Consider the following 25,086-nt stretch of genomic DNA (forward strand, 5'->3'; position numbering starts at 1 on the left):
AGTCTGTATAAAGCACTGGTTCGGCCTCAACTGGAGTATTGTGTCCAATTCTGGGCACAATACTTTAGGAAGGATATGAAGGCTTTAGAGAGGGTGCAGAAAAGATTTACAAGAATGGTTCCAGGGATGAGGGACTACAGCTACTTGGATAGATTGGAGAAGTGGGAGATGGTCTCCTTGGAGAAGAGGAGATTAAGAGGAGAGTTGATAGAGGTATTTAATATCATGAGGGGTTTAGACAGATTAGTCAGAGAGAAACTGTTCCTGTTGGTGGAAAGGTCAAGAGCCAGGGGACACTGATTTCAGATGATTGGCAAAAGAAGCAATGGCTGACATATGAGGAGAAACCTTTTTACACAGTGAGTCGTTATGATCTGGAATGCATTGCCTGAGTTTGTGTGTGTGGGTGTGTGTGTGTGTGTGTGTGTGTGTGTGTTTGTGTGCGTGTATGCGTGTGAGCATGTGTGAGTCTGAGTTTTGATGAGAGTAACTGTGTGAGCATCCGCATATGTGAGTGAGTGTTACTGTGCCTGTATGTGGGCGTGAGAGTTTGTATGTGCACATGTGTGACTGTGTGAGTGCCTGGGGCTGTGTACATGTGTGTGTTCATTAATATGCATATGTACATGTGTATATATGTGTGACTGTGTATGTGTGTGTGTGTGTGGGCATATGTGTGTGAGTGAGTGTGTGTAATTGTGTCTATGTGTGAGCGAGTATGGGAATATGAATGTGAATGTGCGAGTATGTCAGTGCGTGTGTGTGTATGTGTGAGCGAGTGTGAAATTGCAAATCTGAGTTTGTGCTTTTGTGTGTGTGAGAGAAAGTATAGTTTTTGTCACTGGACGCTGCAAGATTCATACAGAAAGCTCGTTGTTTCTTTGTTCCCTGTGGTCTGCCTTGTGCTAAAATAAAACATCACATAGTTACACTCAAAGCATATCGAGTTGTCAATCAAACGCTTCTGACAAACAACAGAAATAAACATCCACATTGAATGCAGTTCATCTCATTTCAGTCTTCATTCCAGGGTGTTATTGTACAAAAATTGTGTCCCACCTGCTCCATACTGCAGTCACACAGGGTCAGACTGAACTCAGGAAATCATTTGGGTAAATCTGTGTGTGAATTTATTTTTTCTTCTATTGAAAATTGCGCCGTGATAACAAATTTTTGAGGAGATGTGAGTGCAATTTTCCCAGTTTTGGCAGCAATCATGCTACTGGATTAGCAAACCAGAGGCCTGTTGAACATGATTCAAAATCTCACCACAACCCTTTGAGAATTTGAATTCAGCTTGCAAGTCTGTAAAAGCGTTATCTGTAAAAGTGACTATGAAGCTGCTGTTGCGTTTATATAATTGGCTCACTGATGTCCTTCAGGGAAGGAAATTTGCCGTCCTTACCCATTCTGGGCCAATGTTTTGATTGTTAAGCACTTTCTGAAGAGGTTTGGTTGTATCAAACTGTTTGCATTGCAAAGAGTGTAGCATGAGTTCAAGGAAAGGATCCATCACGACCATCCCAGGTAAATACACTTATTCTATTTTTTTTTATGTGGGAATTGCTGGCAAGGCCAACATTTGTTGCCCATCCCTAATTTCCCTTGAACTGAGTGGCTTGCCTGGCCATTTCAGAGGGCAGTTAAGAGTCAACCACATTGCTGTGGGACTGGAGTCACATTTAGGTCAGACCAGGTAAGGGCATTAGTAAACCTTAAAGGGCATTAGTAAACCAGATGGGCTTTTACAACAATTGATGATAGTTTCATGGTCATCATCACTCAGTCTAGATTTATATTCCAGGTTTATTAACTGAATTTAAATTCCACCAGCTGCCATGGTGGGATTTGAACTCATGTCCCCACAGCATTAGCCTGGACCTCTGGGTTACTAGTCCAGTGACATCACCACTACACCAGCGTCTCCCCATCTTGGCCTTACCAAGGTGTCTATGTTTTGAAAACAGATGTTACAAAGGTCTTTGCCCTTGGCCGCTGTGGGAAATACTGCAGCCCCAGGGAAAGAGGGGAGTTACCAGATAAGACATTGGGCTGAATTTAGTGGCCTCTACCCGCTAGCCGGAGAGCTGGTCGAAGCCCTGCCGTGGCCACTTCTGTAAGCCCGATGAGACTATTTACTGGCCTGCCATCGGGGGGTTCTTGGACCTTCAGGGTGATGGTCCCACCTCCAAGAGCTGTCAGCCAATCGGAGGCTGGCAGTTTCTCAGGCCCATCAGCACCCCTGCTTGCAGTGGCCACTGCAGAGACATCGGGTGGCCCAGGATGAGGAGCAGCCACAGGGAAGGCCCCAGAACCCAGGAAGGTGGGGCAGCCTCATCAGGGTTAGTCAGCCAGGCCCAGGCGAGGGGATGGAGGAGGGGGGAAGGTTGGTGTGGAGTACGGGTGGGAGGCCTTCCAGCAGGGGTGGCACTTGCTGCCCGTGGGTGCCCAATCAGGAGGGCCCACCCCCAGCCCGTTGGCAGGGCTTACCTGGCGGCAACCCTATGTGGTGGACCCTCCACCCCCACCCTCCCCAGTGGTGGCAGGGTGAGGCCTTTAAGTGCCCCTTAATTGGCCTAGGGGTGGGCAAGGTGCTGGGCAGCGTGATCTAAACATTTGCCACCCCTGATTTATTGGTTGGGGAGGGGGGGGGAGGTTGGAGTTGGAGAGGCAGCAGATTCTCCACCCCGTGCAATTAAACATAACCCCACCTCCCAACCACCCCACCGCCTCTCAGCCCACTCTTGGCAGGTTGGGAGACACTGAATTCTGGGCAAAGATATTACTGTTGACTCAATATTCTCTTTGCCAAGATGCCTTGGGTACCAGGATTAACTCGTTCACCACATTCCACTTTCCTTACATAGAGTGGTGGCTCGTGAAATTTTGCCGATATCTCATTGGCCGTTGCTGAGATGAAACAATGGAAGTTCAAAGACAACTGTCCCCTTTACCCATCGCGTGTGGAGCTGTCCCTGTTCCCAACATTTCTGTCACTGCCTCACTAATGAATTGGGGGGAACAATGGCAGCTCTCCTCAGACTTGTCTTGGTGTGTGAACCTGGGCTTCCAAATGGATCTGTCACATCCACCCGAGAGGGCAGACACTCTAAAAGTAAAAGAATTAAAAAGTGTTTGAATTTGTGGAGCACCTTTCACGGTCTCAGGATGTATCACATCGTTTCACAACCAATGAGGTACTTCAGCCATTGTTAGATTTAAATAAATTCAACACTTACTGGAATTGGTGCTGTCATCTTTAGTTCCATCAACAGCTCCATCAGAGTTCATCTGCAAGTAGAAGCCTTGCCTGCAATATAACCTGGTCACTATACCCTTGAGCTGAGAATCTGAAAAACAGTCAAAGGTTCTGGTTGAGAGTCACTCCGACTGCACCAATCTGATATTTGCATTTTCACAATAACCCTTCAATTCTTCTCAAAGCTAAGGCCCAGAATTGGTGATAATTAACGCTGAGTTTGGAGATTTCTTTTGTACTAAACACAGGCTTGGCAGCCAATTACATTAAATACTCAATGCTGTTCTCATGCCTACCCATCGCCAATCAGAATGTCAAAACATGGAGAGAATGCAGAGCACATATACCAGAATTGTGCTGGGGATGAGGGACTTCAATTATGTGCAGAGACTGGAGAAGCTGGGATTGTTCTCCTTAGAGCAGAGAAGGTTATGGAAAGATTTAAGAGACATGTCCAAAATTATAAAAGGTTCTGATAGAGTAAATAGGGAGAAACTGTTTCCACTGGCAGTTGGATCAGTAACTGGGGGAGGGTGGGTGGGGAGCACAGATTTAGGTAACTGGAGGGAGGGTCAGAGAGGAGATTAAGAGATATTTTTTTACACAGCACAATTTGAAATGCATTGCCTCTGAAAGGGCGGTGAAAGTAGATTCACAAATAACTTTCAAAAGGGAGCTGGATAAATACTTGAAAAGGCAAAAAAGCACTGAAGGAATACAGGGAAAGATCCGGGAGTCACATTAATTGTATATCTCCTCCAAAGGGTTGGTACAGGCATGACAGGCCGAATGGCTTCCTTCTGTGCCACATGATCAATCCTAAGAAGAGGACACTGTTCCTCTCTTTGGATTGACTCCATGGCGAAAGGACAAGGTCCCATTACCTTGCAATGTGTCTGGACTGGACCACGAAGCTTGTCAGAAGCATCAATGTTGTAAGAATGTCTAGCGAAATATTGATGCAACAAATAAATTGAACACATAAAGCATGTTTATACATCATTCTTACAATATTCAATATATTTAGGAATGAATTAGAAATGGGGTCTAACCAAAAATCATTGCTCAAAGCTGTTCTCTAAATTGTTTTAATCAATTACTTAATTGCAATTTCAGGAACGACATTGTAGAATACTTGTTAGAGAACTTGTTATGAATTAATTCATTAGTTTTTCTGGACTGTTTGATAAAAATATATTAAATATATATGTTATAACATTAAATAAATCCCATTGCAGGACAGCAAGAGGGTTTTTAATTAAAGGTTAAAATGCAGGGAAGCTGGAATTCCATGGGCTGAGTGGGTTTGACACGGGGAAAGTGAAGGGACTTCCACAAAAGCTTCAGAAGCTACAGGGTTGTAGAATAGGAAAAGTGTTGATTCCCACTGTAATGGTGTGCCCACATCATTAGGGGCACACTTAAGACACCTCCTTCCACAGGTAGCAATCTGTGCTGTGTCTCTCATAGCTCTGGGACAGTGGCAGCTGGAAATTCCAAAACATTCAGCCCCCACCTCCCCACCCCAGCCCCAGAAAGGACTTCCAGCGGTATGTGGAAATTCTGTTATTGAAATGAAGAAGTGTCTTTGATCAGGGAGCCAGCGTAATCCCAACTTCCGCCCATCCCCATATCAACAATTTAGCTTGGAATGGAAAGAGCTTCTCTCCCACAGGCCAGGCAGAAACACCAGGTCTATCCCTGTCCGTATCACATTTAAGATGTTTCCCATTGGAGTTACAAGAGTGTATTATGTAGAATTACACCACAGGAACAGGCCATTTGGCCCAACTGGTCCATACTGGTGTTAATGCTCCAACGAGCCTCCTCACTCCCCTCTTCATCTCACCCTATCAGCATATCCTTCTATTCCTTTCTCCATCATATAATTGTCTAGCTTCCCCTCAAATCTATCTGCACTATTCACCTCAATCACTCCTTGTGGTAGCGGCATCCTCACCACCCTCTGGGTAAAGTTCCTTCTGAATTCCCAATTGGATTTATTAGTGACTATCTTATATGTATGGCCCTAGTTTTTGACTTCCCCACAAGTGGAAACATGTTCTCTACATCGACCCTATTAAATACCCTAATAATTTAAAATCCCTCTATCAGGCCACCCCTCACCCTTACTCTTTTCCAGTGAAAAGAGCCGCAGCCTGTTAAATCTTTCCTGGTAGTTATAACTCTCAGTTCTGGCATTATCCTTGTAATTTTCTTTTGCACCTTCTTCAGTGCCCCTACATCTTTTTTGTGGCGTGTAGATCACAGTACTCCCTGTGGTTCAGTAGAAGTTTAGTGTAACATATCAGAAGGTAATTAGCCGTAGCCCACAAAGGACCATAGGCATCTCTCTTCATTAGACAGACAGACAATTGGTTATATAGGGCTTGAGGAGCATCACTCCACAAGCATGGGCAAGATGAGGAGGCAGGGCCTCCATGAACCACCACAGCTGGTATGAGGATTGAACCTGTGATATCGGCAGCATTCTGCATTGCACTCGAGCCAGCTGGACAACTCAGTTAAGGGATCCCCACAGATTTGTAGGACTGTGGACTTTTGAACCCAAAATCTCATGTTCATGACCAATCATTCCCACTGCTGAGCTATTAGTTAGAATTGAGTGGCCTGAGTTTGCACTCAAGAGTGTTCAGAATTCCAAGTTTTACATTTCCTTAATATTTCTCGTAATAACAACAAACTCAATCAAACTCACAAGAATGTCCAAATTCCTTTGGCTAAAAGGAGGATTTTTAATTAAAGGAATTTTTAGACCACATGATGTTCCAATCAAAGTGAGTCAAGGGATTGTAATATCACACATTTTAATTCTGAAGAGACAGAGAAGAAGAGGGCACAATGAAAGGATTCAGAGGAACAAAGAATAAATCATACAATTCCTAAAACCTAATTCCTGTCACAAATTTCACTGTTGGAAGCTTTGAAGCAACAGTGCATCTTAGAATTTCATTTTAAAAAGTTTGATTTGACCTTGTTCACATCTCTGGTATATTAAGAATGCATATAAAATTTAAAAACATTGGATTAAATCTAAGGGATCCTGTCCCCGCCCATCTTGTCTCCAACATCGGTATCATGTCAGGTGCAACAGCGGTTCAGGTTTTGCTGTGTGCTGGCCTCTCACTGTTATTGATGTGTAAATATATCAGCGACTTATGGTGGGGAACAGAATCCCTGTGAGTTATGAATCACCACAGGTTACTGGACGATTTGCTCTGCTCTGCCGTTAGCCTGATGAAAAAGGCAGCTCACCCTCAGCCTCCCCATGAGTTTCAGGAAATTGCTCCATTTGCATATTAAACTCACTGCAGAAAGTTAGGGCTGGTATTTAGCAGTGTAAGGACCTTTTTTTCATGATAAGATTTCTGTTCTTGCAGTGCCACTAAAAAGGCCCAGAAAGAGAACAACTGAAACCATGAAGTCTCATTCTTACAGCTAGTAAATTTATTTTTTAGAGATTTTTATAATTTCAAATGGTTTAATGTTGCTCTACCTTTTCCTTGCTGTCCCTTTTATCCCCTTCATCCTCTTCATCCAATCTTTCTTTCCCTCTCTTTATTTCTCTTTCTGTCCCTGATTTGACTCTAATTCACCGGATTTCCTTCTTCGTCATTCCTCTGTTTCTTTCTCAATCCTTAAATCTCATTGGTTAAGGAGATAGACTGTTGGCCCTATCATTCATTGAGATCTCAGATACTCGATTGCCCTCTCCGCACCGTTATCAGCTCACACTTCCCAGCCAGTTCCTGGGCAAAAATACTCTTAGTTGAAGGGTCAGGGGAAAAGTATAACTAAGGGGGAAAGCAGTGAGATGCACAACTCCAGTAAATTCTAGGCCAATAAGTTTACTGCCACCAGTTTGAAAAGCTAACAATTTAGTTACTCATACAACCATAATTGAGAGTTTGGTAGCAGGGGCAGTTAATCAGGCATGAAGGTAGCAGGTGGGAACCCTGCTACCTTCCCTCCTCCACCCTGATTAAGTCTGTGGTAGGAAGGCCTGTGGACAGCCTTCCTGCCCCACTGCCAATTGAAGCCCTAAAATGGACAATTAATGTCCAATTATGGGCTTCATCCTGCTGCCACTGGCATTAACCAAGCGGCAGACGGGTGGGGGACTCATCGTGCAGGCAGTGCTCAAAGGCACTCGGCATCTAATCAAGAGCTGAGAGTCACCCCCTCCCTTGCTGCTGACCTCCCGCACAGCCCCAGCCCACGAACCCCCTCCCACCATCACTTACCTATGTGCCTCGGACAGGTGCTGTACCAGCTCTAGCCACTGTATCCTTGGTGGAGCTGTGTTCAATAAAGCTGCCAACCTTTGATTGGCCAGTAGCTCTCAGCAGGTGGGGCTTGTGCCTTTGGGGTCCCTCATCCCATGGGAAGACCTGCCACTGGCCTGTCAAGTGCCTGCGTGGCACACAATGCAGCAGGCCTTTCCGGAAAGAAGTGTCGTGGGGATCCTGCCAGCTCTCCAGCCAGTGGCCGAGACCCCCATCACTTCCACATGGTTCAGCCTCAGGTCTTTTACTGGAGTTGAGTGGAAGAAAGTGAGGAGTTACCCACCCCTCAGTTTATATATATTAAAACTCACAATCATAGCAAGTTATTATGAACTACTTTTAATTAAAAATGTTTACATGCTTTTAACAAAAAAATCTGTCTTCATTCGGCAGTTTCATAAGTTATATTATTGTCTCTGTAGTCAACATCACCACAGTAAAGTTTGTGGCCCATTTAACTTCAGGATGCAAAGGATAAGAAACTCACAATGTGCTTGTAAAACTGTCATTAATAAAATTAATATACAAGTTTTCTGTTTAAATTATAGTTGTATTTCTGGTTTTACTATGTGAAGGATTTTGGTTGAGTAAAAAAGGAGAAACTGTTCCCAGTGGTAGAGGGATAAGTAACCAGAGAACAGAGATCTAAAACAATTGGCAAAAACGAAGGGGAGAGTTAGAGAGATGCTTTTACACAGCAAGTTGTTGTGATCTAGAATGCAGATTCAATAGTAACTTTCAAAAAGGGAACTGGATAAATAATTGAAAAGGAAAAATTTGAAGGACTGTGGAGAAAGAGCAGGGGGAGTGAGGTGGTGTGGGGACTAATTGGATAACTCTTTCAAAGAGCTGGCAAAGGCATGATGGGCAGGATGGCCTCCTTGGCCCAGATTCTGTGACATTAGAAATGTAAACAGAGAGTTGGCACTAGGTTCCTTGAATATTGACCTTTGTTAACTGTATCTGCTCAGAACTTCTTCAGTTCCTTATTAAACTTAGCTCATCCAGTCCCATGCAGGACAATGGGACAATCCCTAGAAATTATAAAATGAATGTGACAGATTGGACTTATATAAATGGTTCAATATTCAAATCAGTAAATGAAGAATATTTTGCTTGCACTCACTGTCATATCTGGTTTACTTAATCATGTTCATACTACAATGATATTGTCACAAGAAATGTCAACTTTGATTAAATCAGCATGCTTTGTTTCTTTTTTAATGTTGACACAAGTATACATGTGACAGTTTTATAAGTGCCAATGGGCTTAGGGTGGACTTTTGAGTTTATTGGACTACGCTTCAAAAAAGCCTAGAAATGATATGAGTTTCTTGGGGGTAAAACTATCCAGGCCCATCAATCCTTTAAGCATCAACCTGTGTTCATGATGGTTATCATTTACATATCTTGACAAATTATTAATGCAATTTGATTCAGAAATATATGAATTCCATCCTTGTAGTAACAGTTTTATTGCTGAACCATTTTAGCAACAGTGCAGTTCTCCTTTTTAATGTTAATGCCAATTGAAAGATTGTGAATCTAACTCAAAGATGTCTAATGAAGGAAGGAGCCACATGGCTGAGAACCATAAATAATCCTACTTTCCATTTCCTCATTGGATTGTTTCTTGAAGCTTGAACAATTACAAGGAGCTTTGATCCACAGTCGGCAGACTATAATCATGATGTGCTTAGTGTTGGAGTGGGTGAATGCAGCTGGTCAGGAAAACCTTCAGCATTGCTGTGAAATTGACTCTCTATGTAAGGGGTTATCTCTAAATTTAAATTAGTGTGCATAATAACCTACCACTATAACCCAGTGATGAAACCATACTTAAACCTACTCCGCAGGTTCAAAAGTGGAGACCAAACCCCTGAGCAGGTGACTAGTATACTTATAAATAAATATTTCCTCTTCATAAATGGATCAGGGCCAACTGTAATAATCATAATACAACATCTGTGTGTCTATCACTTGTCCAGATCCACACAGCCCATGGTGAAGTCGCAAAACAATAGGTCTCTAACATCACACATTAGCAGGAGTAAAATGTGTTACAACGCTTCAGACAGCACAGCAAAGACACAAACTGAACAAAAAGATTAACACTGTCGTTGCATATTGGTAGAGAATAATTATACATCCTTACAGGTGACGACAGCTAAATATCTATATGCTTATATTGTGTGGTAAAACGTGCAAGTAAGGTGGCATCCCCAATAACAATATACACTTCATGCTGCTTATAAAATCATAAATTCTGAGGTACTAGTTTGATAACATTTTTGGTATTCTATATTAAATTTTATCATCTGCTTTATCTCTTTTTAAAAGACTAAGGAAAACAGCCTTCGTTATAATGCAATAGGAAGGGTCTCAAACAAGTTTGCATTTAAATGAAGATGACACTGACTGGACTGACAGGTATTTTCAACTTTGCCCATCAGCATGAAAAGGGATGAGATCAGAAGTTGCCAAGACATTATTTCTGTTAAAATATTAACATTTCACATGCACTTGGGGGATAGATTTCTGTCTTTACTGGTTGAGTGTTAAGCATTACCTGGCAAGAGTACAGAAAGAACAATCTGGTGGGAAAGACCATACAGAACCATCTGGATTTTCATAGAATCATTTTTTTAATTCATTCATGGGATGTAGGTGTCGCTGGCTGGGCCAGCATTTATTACCCATCCCTAATTGCCCTTGAGAAGGTGGTGGTGAGCTGCCATCTTGAACTGCTGCAGTCCATGTGGTGTAGGTGCATCCACAGGTGCTGTTAGGGAAATGGTTCCAGGATTTTGACCCAGTGACAATGAAGGAACGGCGATATATTTCCAAGTCAGGATGGTGAGTGGCTTGGAGGGGAACATCCATGTGGTGCTGTTCCCATCTATCTGCTGCCCTTGTCCTTCTAGATGGTAGCGGTCGTGGGTTTGGAAGTTGCTGTCTAAGAAGCCTTGGTGAGTTGCTGCAGTGCATCTTGTAGATGGTACATACTGCTGCTACTGTGTGTCGGTGGTGGAGGAGTGAATGTTTGATGGTTTTTAAAAATTCATTCATGGGATGTGAGTGTTGCTGGCTAGGCCAGCATTTATGGTCCATCCCTAATTGCCCTTGTTCAAAGGGCATGGAAGATTCAACCACATTGCTGTGGGTCTGGAGTCACATGTAGGCCAGACCAGGTAAGAACAACAGATTTCCTTCCCTAAAGGACATTAGTGAACCAGATGGGTTTTTACAACAATCGGCAATGATAGTGAAGGATTCAGTGATGGTAATGCCATTGAACATCAAGGGGTGATGGTTAGATTCTCTCTTGTTAGAGATGGTCGTTGCCTGGCACTTGTGTGGTACAAATGTTACTTGCCACTTGTCAGCCCAAGCCTGGATATTGTCCAGGTCTTGCTGCATTTGGACATGGACTGCTTCAGTACCTGAGGAGTTGCGAATGGTGCTGAACATCGTGCAATCATCAGTGAACATCCTCACTTCTAACCTTATGATGGAAGGAAGGTCATTGATGAAGCAGCTGAAGGTTGGGCCTAGAATACTACCCTGAGGGACTCCATACAGCACAGAAGGAGACCATTCAGCCGATCATGCCCATTCCAGCACTTTAAAAGAGCTATCTAATTAATCCCACTCTCTACTCCTCTTCCTCCAGACCCTGCAATGTTTTTCCTTGTCAATATTTATCCAATTCCTCTTTGAAAGTTACTCTTGAATCTGCTTCCATCATCCTCTCAGGCAAAGCATTCCAGATCACAACAACCCACTGTGTAAAAAAACTCAACCCTTCTAGTTCTTTTGCCAATTACCTTAAATCTGTGTTCTCTGGTTACTGACCCTCATGCCACAGGAAACAGTTTCTGCTTACTTGCTCTATCAGAATCTTTCACAATTTTAATTCCTCCTTAACCTCCTCCAAAGAAAACTGTCCACATAACTGAAATCCCTCGTCCTGACCTTTTTCTGGAAATCAATGCTATTCCTCCCTACCGTTCGTTTGAAAGACAGGAAAATGAGGTAACATAAAAAATTGCACCCAACTCTTTAAAGTACTGTCATGAGAAATATAATATTTTTGCAAAGGAATCACACTGGCTGAAAGCATGCCTCGAGTGACAATTTCAGTCTGACGGGCTTTGCTCACATTGTGATACTTCTCATGTGATTAATATTGCAAGTAGGAGACAGCAATAGGCCCAACAGTTGTGTGCAATCGTTTTTTTTCACAGGATAGGATTAACAGTGATTGATGACCTTTTAAGCAAAGCATGTGACACAAGAGCCTGTGAAAAAAATGGAATCAATTTGCAGTTAGCAAGAACTTAGCTAGATAAAGATAGTGCCTTCAACCACTGGCTCTCAGACAGACAGGGAGTGAAATTAGTCAGCCAATTGTACAGTAGAAATGTTATTTATTGTCCAAAATCAAAGTGCAGAAACTGCTGTCAGAAATAAGCACATCTATCCATCAAGAAATCATCACTAATCATTACAACCATCTGGTTAAACTAATATATGAGTTTCATTAACGTCCATGATTATAGCCTGTAGAAGCAATATTTTAAAATGCACTGAACAGTAAGAAAAAAAGCACAAAGCTCTGAAGTTACAAAGGCATCTTGCATTTACATAGTGCCTTTGTTGTAAAATGACCCAAAGTGCTTCACAGGAGTGTCAGCAAACAAAATTTCACCCCGAGACACAAGCAGATATTAGGGCAAGTGTCCAAAAGCTTGGTCAAAGAGGTAGGGTTTTCAGAAGCATCTTGAAGGAGGAGGGAGAGGCAGAGAGGTTTAGGGAGAGAATTCCAGAATGTAGGGGCTAGGCAGCTTAAGGCATGACACAAATGGTTGGAGCAATAGAAATTGAGGACAGGCAAGGGGCCAGAACTGGGAGGAGCACAGAGATTTGGAAAGTTGTGGGGCCAGAAGAGGTTACAGAGGTAAGGAGAGGCAAGGCCAGGGAGGGATTTGAAGACAAGATTGAGAACTTTAAAATTGAGGCATTGCTGGAGTGCATGAGAGTGTAGGTCAGTGAGCACAGAGGTGATGGACGAAAGGTAATTGGTGCAAGTTAGGATACAGGCAGCAGAGATTTGGATGAGTTGAAGTTTACTGTTGAGTGCAAGGTAGTGTACTAGAATAATTACATGCAAACACTTAATATACTCATCTTACCTTCCCCTCTCTGCTATTCTAGTACAGGCACAAAGTGTTTAAAATAACTTGGTTAATTCTATCCTGAAATAACAGGAGAGGAAATTTGCAGTAAAAAGAGAAATGTTTGTACAATCATATCCTATTGCACAATTTCAGGGTCAATGACTGATGAAAGAATTGAAACTTCAAATATAACAGCAATTAGAAAGAAAGAACTTGCATTCATACAGCATCGTTCAGGATGCTCCAAGGCACTTTACACCCAAGGGAATACTCTTAAAGTCTGGTCACTGCTGTAATGTAAGCAAATGCATCAGCCAATTTCTCAAAGCAAGCTCCCACACACAGCAATGAGCTAACTGACCAGATAATAAATTTGGGGCTCAGCCAAATAGTCATACACTTCTGAACAGACCTGTTACATCCATATAAAGTTATTTTTATAAAGATTTACTTAATATAGCAAGCTTTGCAGAATTATACTTTGCTATGTGTTAAATCAGCTTCAATAATGGAAAAAGAGGCAAGTATGAAAATGCTATCTGCTTTGGTACTCTGCCACAATACTCATAATTCACAGCTGGATCCAAGTCTACATTCTGCACCAAATTGCTATCACCAAGAATTGATTGCCATCAACTCTGATTTTTTTAAGAGGGGAGGAGATAAATTAAATCACTAAAATCTGTTCGCACCTTGGCAAGGTTTTCAAAAAAAACAATGCCAGATGCAATTTTTTTTGCTCCTATTAATCTCGTTACAGCATTAGCTTTGTATTAATTAAATAATTTATTTATGTGACATTTAGATAATTAGGCAGATTAATGTTTAATACCAAACATATCTATTTCTCCCTTAAGCTCTGGACTGCAGAGAGGGATGCCATTATTTTCAGCCAGAAAGGAGATAATTGGTTAATTCCTCTGTCAATCACTCCTGAAGACCACACTGCTGAGAATGACAGGGATTGATCTTACGCATGTCATTTGAATTATATGACTATTCTCCAGTCACTGCTTTTTGCTAGAGAAATAATCCTACTTTTATTGGGAGACTTTGCTGTCATTTCGGTTGTAAGTCCATTTGCCGTAATTCATGGAGACTCTTATGTAAAGGGGCTCTGTAGACTGTTTGCTCTATGGTTTACGCACCCTTTGCTATTATTGTCTGGTTATTGTATCTTTCCAACAGTTCAATCAATAAGTTACTTTCGGAATGAAATCACTGTTGAAATATAGGAAATGTGACAATTTACCCACAGCAAGCTACCACAAACAGCAACGTGATAAGATCTGATTATCTGCTTTTTAAGCATTGGTTAAGGTAGAAATATTGGTCGAAGGTACAGGGGAGAATGCCCCTACTCTTCTTTGAATCAGTGTTGTGGCCATGTCTGCCGTCTCAAATAGATACAAAAAATCCCATGATAATATTTGAATTTTGGGCTCTGAACCAAATGGTGATTTAAATAAAACAGGTAAATGAAAGGTGTACAATATATAACAGTGAATTATACACTTCACTGCCCTCCTTGAAATATGCAAAAACAAAGACACCGTTCATTTGTTCTCTATTAATAAAGTTTAAAACAGAAGATCTCTCCTTATGCTTTGAACTTGGTATAGATTCAGCCTTCCATGCTGGATATCACAATCTTCAATTCAGAACCCTGCCGACAACTGGAAAACTGATAGCGATTCTTAAACTAAGCAGATGGAGTCCAGTATAAACCTCTCAATGCAGATGCCAGCCACCAAACTATCATTCCAAGAGGACTATAGACAATCAAACATCCTCCTCAAGGGCCAAAGCCACAACTGTCAATCAAACTATCTGCCCTAGGCTGGGCTTGATTCATAGATTTGTCTGAGTGTGATTCAGACCTCCTTTGTAGAATTGAGCAAGTAAGAAGCCCTATCAAAAAAGGGACTGGGATATAAATATTTGACAGTGATAAAGGAATCCACGTTTTCCTATTGTTATTCAAAGTTAAGAAAGTGAAAGTTTTTACAACTAATGAGCAGCTCCCCAAAACATTTTTTTACACGGTGAGTTATGGTCTGGAACGTACTGTTTGAAAGGGCAGCGGAAGCAGGTTCAATAGGGATTTTCAAAAGAGGAATTGGATAAATATTTGAAAGGAAAAATTCTGCAGGGTCATGCAGGAAGAACATAAGAACATAAGGGATGGGAGCAGGAGTGGTTGATCTTCCACCTCAACTCTACTGTCCCACCCTATCCTCATTTCCCCTGTTTCCCTCAGTGTCCATAAAATCTCTCGATCTTAGTCTTGAGAATACTCAACAACTGAACATCCAGATCTCTCTGGGGTAGAGAATTTCAAAGATTCACAACACTGAGTGAAGTAATCTCTTCTCATCTCAGTGTTAAATGGTTGACCCCCTTATCCTAAGATTGTGACCCCCTAGTTCTAGATTCTCCAGTCAGGGGAAAACAACGTCTCAGCAGCTAACCTGTCAAGCCCTCTGAGAAGTTTATAAGTTCCAGTGAGATCACCTCTGATTCTTCTCAACTCCATAGAATGTGGGCTGATTCTACTCGATCTCTCCTCCTGCAGCAATCCCCTCATTCCAGGAACCAATCTAGTGAACCCTCCTCATAGCATCCCCTCCAAAGCAAGTATATCCCCACCTTTGGTAAGGAGACCTAAACTGTACACAGCACTCCAGGAGTGTGCTCACCAAAGAGCAGAGGGAATGGGACTAATTGGATACCTCTACCAAAAAGCCAGCAAAGGAATGATGGGCTGAATGGTCTCCTTCTGTGTTATTCCATCCTATGATTACAATTTCCTTATTATGTGTGCCTGGCATATATGTAATGACAGTGAATAATTTCTGTGCAACATTCAAAATGGCCAATATCCAACTGAAGGTTGGAGAAAGAGATTTATTTTTTTAATGAAAAGTATTAAAGGTGGGGCTTTCAGTATTGAAATTCAGATTGATTAAAATTGACTGAGATAAGGGGATGGATGGTCATAGGACTTCAGATAGACTTACTAAATGTGCAGTTGTGTAACCATCTGGGAGGTACCGTCACAAACTGACCCCTTTAAGATATGATATAAAGAAATGTAAAGAAACCAAGGCCCCCCCACCCCAAACCCCCGGCAGGATACTATGGTTCCGCCAAACTGAATGGAGATTTAATTGGCCCACCGCATCTGCCAGTGGAGGCGGGGGGTGGTGTTGTTGGGTGGGTGGGTGAGCGACATGCCACAGTAGGGCTGGAAAATCCTGGCCCATGTGTTCAAGTGAACAGGCACAACGAAAAATATTTGGAGCAGACACTGGTCATCATCTGTCGATTTTGAGTTGAATGTTGAGTCTGAAGGGCTGTAAAATGTCAAATCAGAAGATGGGGTGCCTTTTCTCAAGTGTAGTTTAAAGTTTAGTTAGCCTAGCTTAAGCTTAATAGGGTCACGCCTTTTACAATCATTCCACGTTCTTCCAAGTCAGCTTAGTAGAGTATGTGGTCTCACCTGCATCTGGGATCACTGTGCTTGTTAGGGTGACATCAGTGTGATTGATCTTCATCTGCTATTGCGATGTTTTTGTCCTCTTTCAATGTCTTATATCTTGCAGTTGGACTAAATTCACATCATTCTCAGAAACTTAGCTCCCACCAGGGATACATTGAATACCCCAAAATATTTGCCTATCTATCATTGGACATCTTAATCTTCACATCTCATCCTTGATCCTTCAGAATTTGAGCAACTGCTCTTTGTTATAACCCTCGAGACTGTTCTCCTACTTACCCCTTTGACCAAGCTTTTGAACCCCTGTAATATCTCCTCATGTGGCTGGGTGTCAAATTTTGTTGGATAATCGCACCTGTGAGGGGCCTTAAATGCAAGTCGTTGTTGCTTCTGTTGACCCAGCGACTTCAGGGATCAGTGGAAGGAAGGAGAGAAGACTGGCACCAGAAAAAAGGAAGAAGGGAAAGTAGCGCTTTGGTAGGCAACGTGGTTTGTCCTCTAGAGGAATCAGCAGCAGCTAATACCATTGGAAGGAATGTAAACATGGAATAACATAAAATGCATGCAGCAATATTGACATTCATGCCTTTTTATTAGTATACACAGGACTTGAGATTCAATAGTAGCTTTCAAAATGGAATTGGATAAATACTTGAAGAAGAGAAATATTCAGGGATAAGGGGAGTGAAAGTAACTGGGTTGCTCTTTGAAAGAACTGGCAAAGACTCAATGGGCCTAATGGCCTCTTTCTGCGGTATATTGTTCTATGACTTTAGAAATTGAAGTTGGCGAAACCACTTGTCTATAAGGTGTACCGGGTGCTGTTCAATTGATGTGTGTTATTGGTCTATAATGCCAGACTTTCCACATATATGTTTCTTAAAATTACCTCTTTTGAAAATTTTTCTTACAACCCAATACCTAGTAAATTATATTCGGTAAGTCTTTGACTGAAGTATTTACTTTCATCCAGCCCATACTGTGTCATGCTATGAATTCTCCAGCCCTCTCTTTCCTTGCTTTGTAAAAAAAATTAAGTGCTGCACACAGGAAGCTGAACGGTGTGAATTAAACCAATACTTGTCACAAAACATCAAACATTTTGTGGCTCCAGTTTAATTTGACGTTTTAGAATAATATTCTGCTGCCACAAAATAATAGATCAACAAAGCTGGCTGAAGAAAGCAGCAAGCATTGCTGAGTAATCTTTTCCATTGAATATTATTTTAATGCACCAGAACCCAATTAAGAAAATCTAACCCAACATTCCAAGAATGTTTAAATTAAAGGCGGAATTATCCCAGAATTATCCCAGATTTGCACAAAGTGCAATCGCAGATGGGAAAAAAATTGTTTTACAGGCCGGCTGCAACGGAGGGTTTTCGTGAGTATTTTCCCATTCCCGGCTCATTGATTATGCAGCCACAGGAAGCACACAGTCTCGTGGCCGAGTAGCCTCCGATTTGCCCGCCACACTCTTACCTCGCCACCTCCTCATGGAGGGCCACCATAATTAACCTGCAGCCACATGCACCCTCCTCAATGCTCGCAGCCCAGGACTGCTCCAGTGAGGAAATGGCCCCAAAAGCCAAGAAGATTGCAGCTCTCTGATTCAGTGATGCGTCCCCTGGGCATGCCTTCTGCACACCATGGAGACCCACCTTTACCCACGTCCTTTACTCCAGCTCTGGCCACAGGAGGCCCATCAGTCTCACCACTCTGGTGAAGAGGTTGGCCATCCAGTGCAGAAAGCGGATGAATGACCTCACCCGTGTCACCAGGCTAAACACTCCGGACAAGGATGGATTTTGTATGTAAATAAACAGGACCAGTCTTGAACGTCGATGTCAAACTATCGGCTGAATAATACACCGGGTATCGTTCGATGACCTTTTGACTTTGAGGCCAGCCTTCGGAATACGCCCGATAAAAAGCCAATTTGGGCTTGTTAATTTCCAGGGCGGGTTTCAGGCCGTCACCCCGTCAACCGGTGTTGGAGGGTGGGATGTCTGGCCTCCGAGGTCATTGGCCGTGACTTGGAATGAGGTCACAGCCAGTCATTTAAAGGGCCCCATGATACAGGACAGTGTCACATGGGATCCAGCCAATGCAGTGTCGCTTCAAACTCTGCAGGATAAATGGTCATTGGGCAGTTTGCAGGGGAGCGCATTTTATTTTGTGTTCTGCTGTCTCCAAACCTTGGCGCTGTTCAGGGGTGGCATTCTTTATTAAACTGAACAAGCTAACCACTTATTGGCATGGAGGAACTGTCTAGTTGTTGCATGTTTCTCTCCGGAGATGTCAGCACCATTGGAGCGAGGGGAGGGGGGGTGGTGAGGAGGAAAGCCCAAACCAGCCCCTAGATTCCCTCAGAGCCCTACCATGTGCACTCTCCGACTGGCATGAGCAGCTGATGCCTATCCCTGGTAAGAGAAGGAAGCAGAGCCAGACACACGCAGCCTGGGAGGAGGTGGCTGAGGAGGTCAGCAGTGTGGGGTTGGTCAGAAGGAAATGGACCCACTGCCAGAAAAGGCTCAATGACATAATGAGGGTGAGCAGGGTGAGTAAGGCCTCAGTATGTGCAATCTTGTGCCAGTGCGCTACAGGGCATGCTCATGAATGCAGGAGGAAAGTCGGTTTGGCTGCACCTCAAAGGCAGCATGATTCAGCAAGGACACAGCTGTCAGTGACAATGTCATTGTGCATTTAAAGCTTTGGTCCAGTTGTAGGGTGGGTGGTTGGCAGAACGAGCATATGACGGATGAGCACAGCATCCAGGCTGGCACATACTCAGCTAATAATGGGTAGGCAGCATGCCACAAAATAATCTGAAATGGTTAATGAGTTCACTCTTAGGCATCTTTTCAAGGGAAGTGAGACCTCAATGTCCATCTCGATCAGATTCTTTACAGGTCTGGGGGATGGCCAGGAAGAAAACATAGCACTCAGCAGAGCACTCAGCAGGCGAGAAAAGGCCTCTAACTCATACGATTTTAAAATGGATTGTCTGCTCATTCAGCAGTAACAGATCTACTAACTGCTAAACTAAGACTCAGGGGTCAGCTGTAGCTTTTAAATTCACCCTGACAGGCTTCCTCTTAAAAAAAAAACTAAAACCACACATGGCATGAATCTGGCTCTAAAAGCATGTTACAGCGTTCACACCATAGTATGGCAGCCAATTGGGTTGTTAATGACTTTAAAAACACTATTAATTGACAGTCACATAACACAGGCGTGGTCCTGACTTTTAAGTCCACCCACCTGCTGAATTATTTCTGCCTATATACCCTTCATCCCACTTTCGCAATTTGCACACGTGATCCAGGCTGACACTGGCAGCGCGGTATTGAAGGAGTTCTGGTGAGAAGGCCACGTTAACTCTGTTTCTCCCTCTGAAGCTGACCCGCTGCATGATCCCACCATTTTCCATTTGGATTTCGGATTTCCAGGACCCGCAGTATTTTGCTTGTGTAGTGCCGAGCGAGTGCAGCACTGCCGGAGGTTATTTAAGCCAGGACTGCCCTCTCAGGTGAATATAAAATATCCACTGCAGCACTGTTTCAGAGAAGAGCAGGGGAGCTATACCTGGGCCTGAATTTTCAGCTTGGCAAGCACACATGATCGGCTGGCCTGGGGGTGATCAGCCCCTGATCGCGATTTCAAGCTGCCTGGCCAGTTAGCGGCCAGCTAGTGGGAAGCGTGTGCTGGGAAGCTCAGCGCTGCCGGGGTGTGGGCGGGAGGAGAGCGGGCGATGACGTTCCCGCGGGTGCGGGTGGGCGCTGAGAGAGGGAGGCAGAGATGCTGCAGAGCCGGAAACCATGAGATAAAGTTTAGAAAATCAGGAGAAAAATGTCCGAGGGTCGCGATCGGGCACCCGAACATACAGATGATTAAAAATGCTCTCCACGGGGGCTTTTTTTAAAATTATATTTAATAACGGAAACCTCGCCCCGCCCTTGGATGAGGTTTCATGAAAAACGCAAAAGTCCGCCTGGCCGACTCGCTTGTCCGCCAACCGTAAGGTTGGATGGACCGCGAGAAACCGGAGACAATTGCACTTCTGAGGGGCGTCATTGCCATCTGAATTGTCAGCGGACGTGCTTATGCGCCGGCCGGCCGAGCGAAATATCGCGTGAGCGCACAATGACGTTGGGGCACTCGCCCAACCTCTTCTCACGCGAGTTTACGCCCGATGGGGTCGGTCATGTGCTCCCAGCCCACGGGACCTAAAATTCTGTCCCTGGTGTCCTGGCCGAGAGCTTTGCCTTAACCAACCTCACCGCACAGGTTACCTGTTCATTATCGCGTTGATGTTTGTGGGAGCTTGCTGTGTTCAAATTGGCTGCCGCCTTTCCCAAATTGCAACACGGACTGCGAATCAAAAGCATTTGGCTGACTGTAAAGCTTTTTGGGACCTCCCGAGGCTGTGATAGGTGCTATATAAATGCAGATTATTTCCTTCTTTCCTATAGGAAACAGATTCTAACGGGGAAATTTTCACAGTTCAAGTAAAGCGCATTGAATTGTGAGGGTCAAACCCAGGGATAGGTGCTATGACATGCAGATCCTTGGAACAAATGCAGCAAAGCACAGCCCGCATCTTAAGCACTATCCAAGCATACTTTAATGAATAATGTTTTATTCATTAAAAGGGGGAATAAGCCTGTTTCTATTTGATGGTAAGGTAATTCCCTTCAGTGGAAACATGAAAGTCACAACATGAAGAGGTAGGAACTCATTTTCTTTAGCCTTGCGGTATCTGGATAATTTGATACACAAAAGTAACAGTGGAGATCGAAATCAATCAAATCCATTTGTGCAAAGTCCAAAATCCTCTTTGAAAAATACTCTGGCATATTATGTTTTGCTTTCAAACAGAGAAACTGTGCAAAGTCAATGCCAGATGAGCATGGCAATTATCTTAGAAGATCCATCAAGTAGCAAACATCCCAACTTAAGGCATTTAGGAATACTGAGAAAGAAGGTGGGATCCACAACATAACACAAGGATTTTAAAGTGCAATCAGTTTTTTTTTCCTTTTCGTGTTACCTTTCTATCAGCATTAGGGAATGAAATCTGTCATCCCAACCTGGTCTGGGCCTTCCTGTGACTCCAGTCCACAATGATGTGATGAACCCTTAACTGAGCTCTGAAGTGGCCCCGTGACCCCACTCGTTTGTAACAAAAAGCATATTTTGGGCCATCAAAGGACAGGCAATAAATCCTGGCCTTGCCAGCAAAGCCCACATCCTGAGAGTGATTTCTTTAAACACTAGCATCAGTGCATGCATGCGTCATCTGTGAGAAGCAAAACTATTTTCAAACGTTGGCTGCTTCTGACCTGCAGTTCCAGCCTCCAGCCCAAAACTGACAACCAGGAGCCAATTTTAAAGCTGGGCCTGGTTTGGGTGGCTGGGTTTTTAATTTGGACATCATGAACATTGTTCTTTGTGGGATCTTGCTGTGTGTAAATTGGCTGCCACATTTCCATACTGATTGCAACTCATAAAGTACTTCATTGGCTGTAAAGTGCTTTGAGATGCCCTGAGGTTGTAAAGGCACTATATAAACATAACTCTTTCCTTTCCTGTCAGTAAAAAAAATCAGCAAAACATTTGACTTTACTGGTGCAAAATAACAATTTATAATGGTCTAAAGGGGCTGAAGTATACTGATACCCCAATTGTTAAAAAAAGGCACCAAGTATTTCACAACTGCAAATTGTCAAGTTGTCTGAATTTATCATGTTAATTTTTTGACTTTAAATGGCTGACTGCTAACAGAGTCTTAATAGATGCTGCAATTCACTATATTGATTGAAATTAAAAATCTGGGACACTTAGAGAAGGTTATGAGGAGAGTTAATAGAGGCGTTCAAAACCATGAATGTTTGTAATAGAGTAAATAAGAAAATACTGTTTCCAGTGGCTGGAGGGTTGGTAACCAGAGGGGGACAGATTTAAGATAACTGGCAAAATAACCAGAGAGGAAATGAGAAAAAATAAATTTACAGAGCAGGCGTTAGAGAGAGTGCAGAAAAGAGGATGGTTCCAGGGATGAGGAACTTCAGTTATGAAGATAGGTTGGAGAAGTTTGGGCTGTTTTCCTTGGAGAAGAGAAGGTAGAGAGGAGATTTAATAGAGGTATTCAAAATCTTGAGGAATCTGGACATAGATAGGGAAAAACTGCTCCCATTGATGGAAGGGTCAAGAATGAGAGGTCACAGTTTTAAGGTAATTGGCAAAAGAAATAATGGAGACATGAGGAGAAATTTTTCAGCGAGTGGTAAGGAGCTGGAATGCGCTGCCAGCAACTCTGGTGGAGGCAGGTTCAATTGAGGCATTCAAGAGGGAGTTGGATTATTAGCTGAAGAGGAAGAATGTGTAGGGTTACAGAGAGAAGGCCAGGGAATGGCACAAGGTGAATTGCTCATTCAGAGAGCTGGCGCAGATATGATGGGCCAAATGGCCTCCTTCTGTGCTGTAACAATTCTGTGATTCTGAGCTGTGCTCCGGAATTCACTGCCTGAAAGGGCAGCAGCAGCAGATTCAATAGTAACTTTCAAAAGAGAATTGGAATATGCTTTTGATTATGCAGAGCAATGGGGAAAAAGTGAGGGTGGGGGAGGGGGGGTAGTGGGACTAATTGGATAGCTCTTTCAAAGAGCTGGTGGAAGCATGATGGGTTGAATGGCCTCATTCTGTGTTGTACCATTCTCTGATTTTCATCAGTCCAAGTGGATCTGAAATGAACAGTTTCCAAACCAAAGATGCTTCCTGTCCCAATTTTTTTTTTGGCTTTATTGGTACTTTAGCCCAGAATCACATTGATTGTTTACTCATTATCTACTCCACTCTGACCTTGACTGAGAATGTACCATTAAGACAGCTTCAGAGCGTACGCTGCCCCCATCTTATTTGCCACTTAGCCTGTAAGCTGTGCAAGGATATCATTTACCATAGTATGTTGGCTTGAATGAGATCTGAGTGACTTTATGGGCTATTCATGTCCATGAAGGAGCCCAGGGCTGATTGCAAGTTTAGAAACAGGAGTAACCAATTTAAAGAGATGGAGTAAGTCCAGATATCTGCAAAAAAATAGTGATGAGCCACTGTTAAACTTCTATGTACGGTGAAATAAGTCAATATAAATTGGTACGACTCAGTCAGTTACTGTCACAGAATACCAGTAACATTGTGTGGGCGTGTTAGCAAGAAAGGTTCCAATCAGCAATTAGTGTTGAATTACGGTAATGAATAAAACAGAGGACTGAGCTCTGTCTAATCTACAGATTCGCTTGTATATGTTTATACATATTTTCAAATGTCAACTTTAAGACACAATTTTTCAAAGACCTGATTTCCCTCCTTCTTCCAAACAGTGTCTTAAAATGGATCCTAATGTTTGATGGGCATTGTAAGGAATCTGCACTTTTCAAAGCAGATTTTTCTTGTCAGTTTTAAAGAAAATTAAAAGGGTCGACTGGAAACCTGGGATGAGTTGCAAAAAGAAGAAAAACTGGTTAAAGTATTAACAGCAAAGAATATTTTGTGAAATTTCCAGACTAATGGTTGCAAAAACAGATTCACAAGGGCAATATCAGAACTGAGAGGTTGTAACTTGGATTGTTAGGGTTAATATAGAGACGATGTTTCAGCTCGTTGGCAAGACCAGAACTAGAGGTCATGAATATGAGACAGTCACTAATAAATCCAATCGGGAATTGAGCAGAAACATCTTTGCCCAGAGAGTGGTTAGAGTATGGAACTCACAACCACAGGGAGTGGTTGAGGTGAATAGTATAGATACATTTAAGGGGAAGCTGGATAAACACATGAAGGAGAAAGGAACTAGAAAAATATGCTGATAGGGTGAGATGAAGAGAGGATGGGAGGAGACTTGTGCAGGGTAGAAACACCGGCATGGACCAGTTGGGCTGAATGACCTCTTTCTGTGCCTGTTAATTCTGTGTAATTCTATGATAGAGTATGGACTGGTTATAAAACAGTATGCCAAGAAGTTTGAAAAAAAGATTATTGATTCTTCAGACTGTTTAGAAAGCTAAATGATCCCATGTACTTCCACGGAGTAAAAGGAAAGGTTGAAGATGAGACACCTGCCTAGCTATAGGCCTGTAAGAAGCTGTGGTAAATGTTATAATATAAAGTCTTGCTGTGTCTGCAAGTAGAAACAAACTGGAAACCTGGTCTTCCAGAAACCGACTGATAGAAAACCAACCATTTTACTGTGTTCAGAGACAGTTCAGGTGAAGGCCAAGGTGGCTGGAGAATTAACCACTATGGTCTCATTATGAGTTTTCTTCTTAACTACAATTTTATGCATCTCTGTAAAGCAATTTAAATGTCAATAAAATCAAACATTAAAAAAGTTTAATACCCTTGTTGGTTCTTATCTCTGGGTTAGCTCAAAGACTGAGAGAAATAAAAATCTTCAGTGTTAAATGTTTCTCCTCCATTCTTCACTCAAGTGAACTCCAGGACATCGCCGCAGGAGTTCCTTAGCATAGTGTCCTCGGCCCAACCATCTTCAGCTGCTTCATCGATGACCTTCCTTCTATCATAAGGTCAGAAGTGGGGATGTTCGCTGATGATTGCACAATGTTCAGCACCATTCATGACTCCTCAGATACTGAAGCAGTCCATGTCCAAATGCAGCAAGGCCTAGGCAATATCCAGGCTTGGGCTGACATGTGGCAAGTAACATTCACACCACACAAATGTCAGGCAATGACCATCTTCAACAAGCGAGTCTAACCATTGCCCCTTGACATTCAATGGCATTACCATCACTGAATCCCCCACTAGTAAACATTT

General features: G+C 42.8%; 1 protein-coding gene across 2 annotated transcripts in view; it reads right to left on the reverse strand.

The window, feature by feature from the left end:
* The window catches only part of fgf14 (fibroblast growth factor 14), a 213,966-nt gene that overhangs the window by 172,895 nt on the left and 15,985 nt on the right, over positions 1–25,086 (reverse strand). For both annotated transcript variants that reach the window (XM_041199280.1, XM_041199281.1), the window contains exon 2: positions 3,240–3,350. In XM_041199280.1, the coding sequence (XP_041055214.1) occupies positions 3,240–3,350 (111 nt within the window). The remainder of the gene's footprint in view (positions 1–3,239; positions 3,351–25,086) is intronic.

Source organism: Carcharodon carcharias, chromosome 11, assembly GCF_017639515.1.
Source record: "Carcharodon carcharias isolate sCarCar2 chromosome 11, sCarCar2.pri, whole genome shotgun sequence".
Lineage (NCBI taxonomy): Eukaryota > Metazoa > Chordata > Chondrichthyes > Lamniformes > Lamnidae > Carcharodon > Carcharodon carcharias.